Source organism: Delphinapterus leucas, chromosome 4 (genome assembly GCF_059928025.1).
Source record: "Delphinapterus leucas isolate spDelLeu-1000000601 "Yukka" chromosome 4, BTC_Dleu_Yukka2, whole genome shotgun sequence".
In the NCBI taxonomy this organism is placed as follows: domain Eukaryota; kingdom Metazoa; phylum Chordata; class Mammalia; order Artiodactyla; family Monodontidae; genus Delphinapterus; species Delphinapterus leucas.
The window spans coordinates 94,255,829-94,268,619 of NC_143132.1; the positions used below are offsets into that span (position 1 = coordinate 94,255,829).

General features: G+C 44.4%; 1 protein-coding gene across 7 annotated transcripts in view; it reads right to left on the reverse strand.

Moving 5' to 3' along the window:
* FNDC3B (fibronectin type III domain containing 3B) overlaps positions 1 to 12,791 on the reverse strand; it is a 356,837-nt gene that overhangs the window by 66,291 nt on the left and 277,755 nt on the right. For all 7 annotated transcript variants that reach the window (XM_089910834.1, XM_089910832.1, XM_022572178.2 and 4 more), the window contains exon 12: positions 610 to 734. In XM_089910834.1, the coding sequence (XP_089766960.1) occupies positions 610 to 734 (125 nt within the window). The remainder of the gene's footprint in view (positions 1 to 609; positions 735 to 12,791) is intronic.

A 12,791-nucleotide genomic window follows, 5' to 3' on the forward strand; every position in this document is an offset into this window, starting at 1 on the left:
AAGAAAAAGATTTTTCCCTTAATCAACAGTTACCCAAGAAGTACAACTGAAATACGGTCTTTTCAGAGCACCTTTAATCCATTGGTGCTTCACCATAAACCTGTTCTTGCCTTTCTCTAGCAGCTTGGAGGCAAGCCGTGTGTCCTACCCAGTCCAGATTTTCTCCACTCCTGTGAGTATCTGCCCGGGCCTGACAACAATGGATGGCCCAGCAACTCTTTCTTTGTATCAGCAAACACTCAGACATAGTTGAAAAAAGGCAACTGAATGAGTAGCTTGCTAAAGTGATGAAAGGAAAAGGCACACAATCTGAAAAAAATAAAGCCCCCAGAGGATTCCTTTCAAAATCTGTAGTTACCTTCCTCCTGATTCTCAGAGACCCCTAGTGGGCCTTTGCATTACAGCCTGCAAGGCTGCAAAGAGGCCACACAGTGGCACTTATCACCTCAGAGGGGGCTTTCTAGCCTCTGATTAGGATTCCCTTTCAGAAAATCTCTAACTGGTTCGGTGTGGAGGCAGCAGGCGACCTTGCGCCTTTTGGCAACGTGACAGAAGACTCAGAAACACCACACAGACGCTTAAAGGCATGAGGACCAGGAAACGCCGTACCTGGTGCCAATGTCATTCCGAGCAGCCAGCCTGAATGTGTACCCCATTGCCGGACACAGCTTTGTCAATTTGCAGTGTTTTTGGCTCCCAAAGAAGCACTGTCTGAAACCACTGTTTCTTTTTCCCTGAAACAGCGAAACAATGCAAAGAAGTTTAAAAAAACATAATAAGAGAATGAAGGAGTATTTTGAACAACTGTTTAATTTCCTAGTTTGGATGGACAAAACCAAGAGAAGGAAAGTGCTCTACGGTGAAATGCCATCCCTAACACAAAGGCACTACAGAAAGTTGTGTTACTGAGAGGGATAATGCACGGTCCTTGTGGTATTTCGTCAACAAAATAAAAAAGGCCCTTTCAGGCACAAGGCAGTGCTCAAGTTAAGGATCACAATTTCTCAGATCTTCTTCCTTACTTGGTCAAACTGCCTGATCTGACTCATAGGATTGCTAACTCTGGAGCTGCACAGCCACCCCCAGATGGCCCAGCACCTGAGGACCAGGCTACGCAGCTCTGCAAGCCACAGAAAGTCCTCCCTGGTCTTCTCTCTCCTCTCCCGCCTTGTGGCAGCCCCCAAGCCCACACGTGTACATTCTGGCTAGTGGGCTGTTTGCCTACTCATCCCTAAATACTGGGCGCATGCCTTTGACTCATCTTGTCCACATCTGGTCTCCTCAAGGCAGTGCTCTGGACAATCTGGGAGTTCTATCAAGGCTTGCAGAGTTGAACTGAATGTCTGACAAGCACTTCATCTATACATATTACAGCCGTTCTTAAGTTTCTTATGAGGCTGGAAACATATTTTAATGCATTCCTAGCCTTACATGATGCTTCAAACTCCTCGAAGGAAAAAGAAAACACTCCAGTGGGTTCTCTTAATAGAAGTAAGAAAACAAAAACAAAAACATAACTATGCTGTACCATGGAATACTCACATCGGCAGTTTTCTAGAATATTTCATACCCATATCCACAGTATTTTATCTATGTTTATGCAAAAGAAAACCACATGCTAACACTGGATGAATTAGCATTTTAATCAGACAGAGGGCCCAGGACTTCCAGGAATGTTTGAAATTCTCAATTTATTACATAAAAAAACAAAGAAAGCACATTTTTCTCCTAAGCAAATTTAAGCATTTCCTTCCTTAAAGCAGGCCTCCAAATGCTTACTACTGAAAGAAACATTCCAGGTGAAGTCTAGTTAAAAATAAATATACAACTAGCTTGAAGTATCACTAGGTTGAACAGATTAAAAACCACCGTGCCACATTCATCCTCAAACTCTTCCCAACTCTCCCCTCACAAGCAAGGTGGTACCCTTTTTCCAAGGAAGGGAGTAGAAGCCCCAACAGTCCTTAAGATCCAAAGTTCATTTTATCAAGGGTTCAAAGTACATTCAGGTGCAACTATGGAAAATGGGGAGTGGGGTGGGCAGGCAGTCAAACATAATGTCTTTCAGAGGCTACTTTAGCAAAGTCACCCTGTGACTTGCCAATCACGCCCTGAGGCTTACTTTAACCTTGAGTGTTAAGGCTGCTGCAGACAATTTATTCACAGAAAACCCGTTTACGCACACATTTGCATACTTACATCCAGTGTCTGATTACAGTCTATGCGCTGCACGCCCTGGTACGTTCTGTATCCATTTCAGGCAGTAGCGTGATCTACCTTCTTTCCTCCACTATTTCTGAGCTCAGAGTAAACAGTGCAAGAAAGGCACATCCTGCTGCCACGGAAGCCTCATCCCTTCCAAACCCAATGTTGGCTCCCCTTCAGTGCCTCATTTTTCCTATTTCTTTGTTTGGTCTCCTTTGCCCATTTCTCGTGCTTAGAACTACAGCCAGTAAATAAAAGCAGCCTGTTCCTTACTAGGTTGATTTGCTTTACTTTGGTGAAAACCGGGCTGTGGTTTAAATGAGAAAAAAAGAGTGGGGAGGCATCAATGATGGAAACTAGACTTTTATTTTAAGGGGCCAGAGCACTGGGGCTCACTAAAGAATGGGGACAGAGGCATTCTGTGACCTTCAAGATGTTTTCCTATATTGCTAACATTAAAAAAAATTTTTTTCTACTTCAGTATCAAGAACAATTACTAAATGAACTCCAACTTGCTTAGATAAATCATGCCAAATTTTCCATCTTAATACCTTCCAAGATATACAGCTATGCGCATGGACCTCAGGAACACAGAGAATGACCCAGGGTTGTTGGAACTTCAGAATCAAGTTTTAGGAACAGTATTTGTAGAAGCTGAAAGGGGTAAGAGTACAACTATGTCACGGAGTTAAAAAAGTAAAGCTTATATTGGTGAATTTTTAGAAGTCACTGAGTATAAAACAAAAAAAGGGGGGTGGGAGTACGTTAACAAAGTATTTCGGACATGAGAAGCTTGAAAATACTCGTGGATGACATGGAGTTTAATATAAAAGGGATATCTGAGAAGAAAGAAATTAATATTCAGAAGAGTCGCTGCAGTGCAGAGGTAATCTACGGCTGAGAGGTTAGCAGGTGAAGATGGAGAACGCCAGTGTGGGATGGCTCCCGCGTCCCCCTGCTCATCCGTGAAAGCCCAGGCCAGGCTCTCACATGGCTTTAGTCTTGGGCATTAGAGTAAGTACGCGTTCAAAGGTACAGGCGATGTGAAGAATCTGTTTGTAAACCAAGTGTGATCTCAGGTTGCAGATAGCATTTATAAATAAAATATTATGCAGCTCTTCTTGTTGACAGAAATGGATAGGGTTTAAAAAAAAAAGACAATGCTTTAGAAGGCTAAAAGATTGATAGAAACGACAGGAGTGATAATGTGAATATTTATCGCTATTTATCAGAAATTAAATATGTCCAAGCCACTACTGTCTGAAGTTTTACAAATGGTAAATCACAACTTCCATGTTTGATAGGTAGCGTGGCTCCAAATGATTTTGAGATATTATAATTTATGGCATGTTCCCTCTTTTAATAAAATCTAATTTAAAGTACACAGGATTACTGAGACATAACCGCTTTACTTGGAAAGACAACTTACTTTTTAATAATTTAAAGTTAGCTTCATGCAAAATCTCCTACTAAAACATGGTCCTAATGGAAATGCATAATCTCTCTCGACACTTTGTAGGGCCATTGCCATCAATAATCTGGTCAAACACAGGCAGCAGGGACACCTGTGGCCAAGGCCTTGTCCTGGTCAGCTACTGCTGCTAGGCTACTTGTGGGGTGTTACATAGAGGGGGGGGGTTCCAAAGGTCTAGGAGTTTGGCTGGTCTCCAAGATCTGAGGTATGGATGCCCAGTGGCACCCTGATGATGGACGTGCAGCATGGGAGCAGTCAGGATCAGAACCTCCCAAAGATGAGCACTTGAGTTCCTGTTCTCCTGGGGAAGCAACAAAAACTTCACCCCAACTAGAGAAAGCAACAAAAACTTCACCCCAACTAGAGAAAGAGGTGAGAGGAGGCTGGAAGCCCACACCCTTGATCATCCTGGAGCAGACCTAGCCACTGGACTACTGACCTCATTGGACATGAAGCCCCAGCGTGTTCTGGACTAACTTGCTACTGCCAGTGTCCACAAGCCCAAAAGGGCAGATTTCCAGGGTTCCCCGACTTGTTTCCATTTCACAATCTTGGGCATGCCCAAATAATTTTTTCTACTGCACACACTGGGTTCATTCAAGGACAAGGTTAATCTTTACTAGAATGTGAAGAAATCTTGGAATACAAACCAACTGTGTGTTAACAGAGCTCAAGGTGCTCACTTTGGCAGGGAGTGAGGCATTACAAACCCAGCTGCTTCCTTTTTCAGCTGTGCTCCTCTTCTCGCTCAAATGAATTCACAGTTCTCGCTAATCTGCCATCATCCTGCACCTAGACCTAGCCTGAGAGCACACATTCGCCAGCCTGGGCACTGAGACAAATGGAATTGTTTTCTGCCCAGGGTCCAGGGTGCTTGTCCTCCGATTCTGGTTAAAACTGCTTGAAAAGTGCTCGATTTGCCAGCAGCTGAATCATGAACACAGCGTATATCAGATTAGTCCTGCCCCAGTCCTGAGGTCCCCTGCTTTGCCTCTATCACCTCTCTTACCATTGAACAAAAATACACTGCGTATTATCTACATCCTAGACCCCACTGGGTCAGCTTAATCTCCATGCCACCAGGCAGCCCACTCCCTGACGCCACTGCAACTCTATTTACCACAGAGTTCACTGGGCCTAGTCTGGATGTCTCATTTATCTGGTCCTTGGTGAACAAATGCTTCTTTTCAGTCCTAGATTCACACAGTGAAGCAGGGGCACCACCTTCGGGGGCGAGTCGCAGCCTTACCACAGTCAGAAAGCTACATACTCCACCCACATGTGTCCCTGCTCCATCCTCACCCTCACTCCCTTCGCAGAAGGGTCATACATATGGTTACCACTCCTAATAATAATCAGAGTCCGGATGCTCTTTTAGGTCCTACGAAGTTCCTGCTTTACTCTGAAGAATGTCAACTTTTCGCCAGACTGTGAAAGGACCCAACCTTAGAAAGGCAGGGGTGAGAGAAGAAAGCATGGGGGAGTGTGTAAAATGTAACCCATGTGGCTACACAGCAGACAGTGACTCACCCTTGGAAACATTTTTCAAGATGAGTTAATATAAACTTCAGGGACAAAGATATTCTCAAACATTATTTCACTCTTTAAAATGAAACTTGGGGATAAATGATAAATAAAAGGTTTAAAATACTTTAAGGAATATATTCTCTATTTCCTCATTTTATCTTCTGCCCTTTTACTACCTACTTGAGTATTTTTCTTTCTAATCTAGTTTAAAATTTTAAATTAGCTCTTAAATAAGATTATAAATATATTATCCCCTCAAAAAAGGGGGGAGGGAGCACTTTGCTGACCTCCTGTGAGTCGCCCAAAGGAAGAGGACACATGTAGTACAACAATGAGGCAGAGACATTAATTGGCAGGAAAGCAGTTTTTCTCATGGGTTCCCTTTCCTTATCACTGAGGGAACAGCAGTAATCTCTCCCATCTGTTTAGTGAGAAGGGCCGGGTTTGTGCACCGCTGAGTCACACCCCGTCGGCTAGCGAGCGGCGCTGGCCACAGGGTCTGAGTCCCATCCTACCACTGCATCTCTGGGGCACATCTGTCTTCCTTCTCCTCTTCCCAGAACACTCAGAGGAGAGCAGGGGTAGGAAAAGAGTTATGCTGTACTTTCAAAGTCCATGCCCTTGCATATAAGTCTTAGGGCATAGTACCTAAAACACTGTATGTGCTACACAAAGATAAAGGGAAAAAGATGAATGGACTACGAGAGTCAAGAGAACCTTTTATGTCACACGGTGACGATTTTAAACATGTCCAAACGTTCTTTGATTCTCCATCCAGTGAGGAGCAAAGCCTATCACCCTTTCCCTTGAATGTGCGTGGGCTCGTGACTGTAACTGACAGATGGAGTGGAAATGAAGCTGTGTGACTACCAAGGTGAGGTCTGAAAAGATGATGAAGTTTCTGTCTTTTCCCCGGAATGCTCACTTCCGCAATTCTGACTCCCCTGAGGCTGCCGTGCTCTGAGGGAGCCTGAGACGAGGTCCCACCGCAGCCGGCAGTGACCACTAGATTTGTTGAGTGAGGACCCCACCAGAAGGTTCCAGCTCCCAGCCAATGAGCCCTCCCAGCTGAACCGCCAGAAATTGTGGAACACAGGCTAGCTACTCCTCCAGTGCCCTGTCCAAATTCCCAACCCAGAATCCATGAGATAAGAAAGCGACTGTTTTAAGGCATTAAGTTTTGAGGTAATTTGTTATGCAATATTACAGTCATTTATTTTGATGTCCACAGGTGTCTATAATATGAAGTTTTTCAGTAAACTTTTATAAATTCCTCCTGTACTATAAATAGCCAGGAGGTAAGGGAGCAGAAGTGTGCATGCTCGTACTCAAAACCAATGTTTAAAGTATGCCTGGATAAAGGCTTCTATTTTCTACATGCACTTAACACATGCTTTTTCCCTCAAAGCGTCCAACAAAGTAAGGCCTCTCTGAATAGATCTTAAAAATTATTTGTGTAGAAGCTAAAAATGTAACAAGATTCCTATAAGATAAAGATCAACCAAAATTGTTAATCAATGGCAATGCAGTTACTTCATTTTACAGAGTGACATTTTAGAGAATTAAAATTTTTAATAATGCTGTCCCCAAAGTTGTAGAGAACCCTGGGAATATTTTTAAATACAGACATGCAAAGGTCTTTGGGCAGTTTAGGTATTGCATAGCCTAAAGCCTCAGGAGTGAGCAAATTAAATAACCTTTCAAAGGACCTTCGCATATAATCGTGTTTCTGCCTCTGTTTGGTATCTGTTTATGACACGTAATGGAATAAAGTTCCAGTGGATAAATCAATTTACAGATAGGTCTGCCTATTTGAAAAATGGAATCTAAGTATATAAAAAGTATTTATTTCATAACATGCCAACTAATTTTTAAAGTTAAAATGTTTAAAAGTAGTTGTTAACTTGTAAAACTATGTAACTGAAAACAAACAAAAATATTTTTTTTCAAATCTGTTTTCCTTCTTTATAAACTTAGTATCTTCATAACGTTGTCCTCACCACTTGGGAAGATGAATCCTTAGAATGGGTTTGTTTCCTGCTAAGGAACTTAACACATCTATGGCCAATTCTATACATACAACTCACGCATACTCCAACTAATTCAGGCCACAGTATTTTCTTGCCAGGAGTAATTCTGTAGACTGAGGTTGCTGTGGTTTCTCTGGCTGACATTTCCAATTCCCCTGGACCACACTAACAATCCTGGAAGCTGGTCTTTCCAACACCGGTACTACGAGATGAAGTTGGCTGATATTTTCAATTGCCTTCAGATTAACAGATTGGAAGTGATCCTTCCTGCTCCCTGGCACAAGAAAATGAGAATGGCCAACACCAGGGTGCCCTGTGGTCATGTGGCTTGTACTCTTCCTGATGTTTTCTTGATTTATTGACCTCCTTCTCTTACAGGTTCTTTCACAGCCATGCCTGTTGCCTTCCCAAGCTGCTCTTACCATGTTTGATAACTGCCTGCTAAATAAATAACATGCATTTGGTTGTCAGGTGTCATGTGCTCGTGGCCCATGGCTGCTGGATCCAGACATGGGCTGAGTGATTCTGGGCTGGGCACTCTCTGTAACAGCATAGCTCAACCTGTCAGAAACATCAACGATAAATCAAATAAAAAAATAAGGCTGCACTGGCCAACTGAACTACTACCAGGCTCGAAGATTTAGTCTGCTAGTACATCTATATTTAGAAGTTGTACCAGCGTTGGCCGACCCTAGGCAACATCAAATATAAATGTTGGCTTGAGATATAAAAGCATGTATGGGTTCAGCATAGCCATATATAAGAAGGGGTTCATAACAGAGAGGTGGGGACACTCCACATCTGGGTGGATTTCAAAGTTCTTTGCACCAAACCTCACTCTCCCCTCAGTGATGCCTCTTTCATTTAACTGACCACTCTGGCACAGAGGAATTTTCAAAGGTAAGAAAAGGGGGTAGCGTAGTTTGTGGCTGCATGTCACTAAATAAATGCTGCATGCATTTTATCCCTTGGCACACTAGTTTTTTATATTAGTGGGAGAGGTTTGGCTATCTGAAATAGCCAAGGATGTTCCTCTGGTTTAAAACAAACAAACATAATGTTCTTATATATCTCTCCAAATACGGAGGTTCGCCTGATGTCGAGTGCTCTGACAGGATCAATGTGTTGAGACTATCCCAGTGAAGGGAAGGGGGTGATTTTAGAGCAGGCTGCCTATACAAGGGATGAACCAAGGGACGGATGGGCTCAGTTCACCCACCTAGCCAAGGCCCAAGGCGGCCATCCTCTAGCTGGCAACCAACAAGCAGGACAAATGAGTTGATAAATTAGGCGCCAAGGACCAAGATGCGCATATGTAACATAGCCTCAGCTGGAAGCTCCCCACAAAGTCTGCTGCCCTAACACATAATAACCCCCTCCTGTACACATGACAAACGATAAAAAGCACGGAGAATCTGCTTCCGGTGTGCAGATGTCTGGGGTCCCTAAAAGAGAGGGCTCCTTTTAACTCAGCTCTGTCTTTGATACCTATGGACTTCTCTGAGTTATTAAATCCTTCCTTGCCTAGTTTCCTTCCATAGGGGCTGTAGTGGAGGAAGCTGTTCCCTGGGACCTCAGAAACCACCCTTTGACATGGAGGTGGTAAAGATCTGTGATGTGGCAAAACACTGTCATTCTGCCAGGTCACTGATTTGGCCCTTACGTAAAATATGGTTTTTGATGGACAAATGACAAACGAACCTGGGACCCCACTCTCCAATCTCCAAGAGGGCACTCCCCGAGAATGGGCAAAGAGCTCGTGGGCCTGGGCAAGTGGCACCTTCCCCTGACTTTCAGCCAGGCATCGGCGATGGGCTGGGGAGTAGGCACTGGCCTTCCGAGTTTTCTCCACTGAACAACAGGCTATGCAGCCTCGGGCAGCAGGGCTCCTCAGAGACAGCGTCAGCTGCACTCTCGGCGAGGCTCTCCTTATCCGCTCTGTGAGGCCAGTAAGTCACTCTGCTTGCCAATGCTACAGCTCTTCCAAGAAGGGCTGTCTAACCAGAAAAGCCACATGCAAATTCACTCGTGCCAAGAAGCCTTTTGAAAGATTATCAATATAACTAGTGCCTAAGTTAAACAGGAATCTGATTAATAAAGCAGGAACCAAGCACCTCCTACTGGGCCAGCTCTTTCTCTATATGAGCTAGGTTGGTTGCTCCGGAACTAGATGCCCACAAAGCGGCAGTCTGGGGCCTGCCGCCTACTCTAGGTTTCTACAGTGGAGCTGCTGAGCCTGGGCCAGGCTGCCTAAGGGTTCCCCATGGGCTTCTGGGCTCTACCTGGTGCCGGCCTTTTCTGTTCGAGTTCAAAGTATACTCCCCTTGACTTCTGCAGTATTTATGTCATTCGCGGTCTGCTGTGCTCTACAGTTGCGTTCACTCATGTCACCAGGAAAGCCAAATGTGACATTCCTTTTTGGGCTAGCTGAGTCACATGTGATGGAGAGTCTCGGGAACTCCACTAGTCACATTCCCACAAAGCTGTTTTTCTGGTTCTTTTGTATATTCCCAACATGTCATGTCTGGAAGCAAAGCTAATGGCAAATTAGCATCTATATATAGCACTAACATCCATCTTTATTCAGTTCAAACCAGAGCTATTAACCTCAGGGCTCCTGCATAAGTTCCTGACAGAAAAATGTCATATTCCTTTCATACACTCCTTCTGTAATTGTTGACTTTTCCTATCCCAGATCTTAACATCAATGTGCTTAGGTGGTCTGAAATACTCATTACACAGAATCTGTCACTGTCCAAGTTATCTCATTCGATTTTAACCTACCTGTGAGATAACAGACGCTATTTTTCAAGTGGAGAAGCTGAGACTTGGAGGTTAAATTATTTGTTTGACTAGTTAGAGACAAAGCAGAAACAATCCAGTTCTCTTTGGGTGAACACCATGTCACTGAACACATAAGCATGAACCCACGCCACGTGTTCACAGTGAGATCTTAGGAGACCTGCGTTTGTGCTGAGAGCTAGCTGCTAATAGCACCAGTTAGCATTTCTGTAGAGCACACGTTAAAACAATATCTAAGAGTAGAACTCACACTACCACTTATCTGAGTCACCCCAACAAAGGGATGTGGCCAGGAAAGGCCACACCTTTCCAAGTTATGAAAACTCATCTGTTTCAGGAGAAAACTGAAACTGATGGCTATAGCTGAAAAGCCAGTGACACCTGTGTGTTCCATTTTTAGTTGCTCATTACCATCTCATAGTCACAGTTACTTCCTGCAGTGATGGAAAAATTATGGGAGTGGCTAGGCACAATTACTCACGGAGAAAAGTAGGCATCCAGCCCTCTTGCAGAACTATTAGTGAGTAATTCCCAAGTGAAGTCTGTGAACAGTGATCTGACATTATTGACAATGAATTTAGGAGTCAGGGTGTATTAGCTTCCCGCCCTGTGCTTCACGGTTCTGTTTTCTGTTCCCCATTAGGGCCACACCTGCCTTCAGAGACCAGCAGGCGGTTAGCTCTTGATTTTAAGGTGGCTTTTCCCAAGGTCAACTCAGCACAGCATCCCCAGTCGTAGGAGAAATAAAGGCCAGGTACTCACTGGCCTCTCTGCTTCTGCTCTTTCATTCATGAAGTTCTTTTTCTAGAAACTTGACAGTAGAGGACTTGAGGCCCTGTGCTCTTAGTTTACTAACACCTTCAGAATTTTACACTAATTATTTTATTGGAATGGTGATTAAAAATCTGAGCAAAAGAGGGACTGTCCTGGTGGTCCAGTGACAAAGAATCCGCCTTCCAATGCAGGGGACACAGGTTCGATCCCTGGTCGGGGAACTAAGATCCCGCATGCCACAGGGTGACTAAGACCGCGCGCCACAACTACTGAGCCCGCGCCTCAACTACAGAAAGCAAACCTGCACGCTACAACTATAGAGAAGCCTGTGTGCCACAACGAAGAGCCCGCGTGACCAACGAAGATCCCGTGTACCGCAACTAAGACCTGACGCAGCCAAAAAAAATAAAAAATAAATGAAATAAATGTTTAAAACGAAATTGAGCAAAAGAATAAATTCTGGGAACTCTAGCCAGGGCTGATATAATAAAAATATGGGATGAGACATTCGTGGTGGCATGTATGTAGATGGGGTCACCTCACCCCAAGCTGTGATTCTCAGACCAGGTGCCACAGCAGGAATGGGGCGGGGTGAGACTCCTGAACAAAAGCTTCTTCGAGGCTGAACCATACCTGTTTCCCTCTCAGGCGGGGATCTGCTCCTTTGTGCACCCACCCACCTTTCTGCCCTTTAAGCTTGTTTCTACAGCCCCCTGGGTGCCATAGAGGCCATGAGGGCATGGCTGGGAGAGGCGAGCTCTGGCTGTGGAGAGGGTTGGGCGTGGGGGGAGGAACTTCAGCTGAACACCCCTGCTGTTCTCCTGCCCCACCATACTCCACCAGGTCACGGTCTGGAAAGAGACTTGTACCAGGTGCACCTGGCTCAGACACCACCAGCAGAAGGTTTTGGAGGGAGAGCCAGCGCCTCACGTGCTCTCACCTTCTGCAGGTCAGATGTTGTTCTCTGTTTGTACATTTGATTTTCTTCCTTGAAGAATATTAAGCCACAGGACATAAAAGGATTCCTGTGTTGGCAAAAGGCCTATAGTCAATTAGCCTGGAATTTCCAGGAAAGCTCCCCAGAACCGACACCAACAGGCATTCAAAGGTGGGAGGGAATATAAAGAGGAAAGGGGAAGACAGAAGAATTAGGATGGAAGTGAGGGCAAGATGGAAGGAGAGCAAGGACGGGAAAGGCAGGAGAAGGCCCAAAATAAACAACTTCACATTCTGTGGTCACTCGTCCATAGTGGGTCCTACTGGGTACAAATGATCATCAGACAGAGCTTCTCCATTTCATGGGAGGCTGTAGCATGTTTCCTCCCAGCATCATGCCAGGACACTTTAAGTCAAATTCAAAGGTAAGGTGGCCAACAACTGAGTCACCATTACTATTTCCTGCAGCACCTGGGTTTTTCTTGAGGTTTCCCACTGACCTTACTTAACTTATGAAGCCATGGTCCCAGACAGAGAAGCAGCCAAAAACACAGGAGAAACACACACACACACACACACACACACACTCACCAGTGCTCTGAGAAGATATGGAGAGGAAAAAAGCTCCTCTTTACTGGGTAAACTCTATCTTGATATAAAACCTCAACCACAAGGGCCATAGGGGGTGGTTTCACTTTCCAATCAAGCCGCCTTAAAATGAAATCCACCTAATCTGTAAAATATACTGGTTAAGTCTGAGATTTCACCAATCTGTACATAGGAACTACTCACAAGGATCCTAAGAACAATAGATCATTGTCTTTGGTAACTTGGAACTCTAGCTGTTCAGATGCAACCCAGATGGGAAAATATGCTTCTGCAAAAAGTGACAAAGAGCCCCCTTCCCACATCAAAATTTCGTCACGAGAATTTCATCCGTTTTCATTTTACATTTGGTTAAAATATTTTTCCCATACCCGACAAGTGGCTTTTTGCCTAAGCCTGTGTTCTGAGTCTTTCAGGGCCCCTAAATTTAAGTCGCA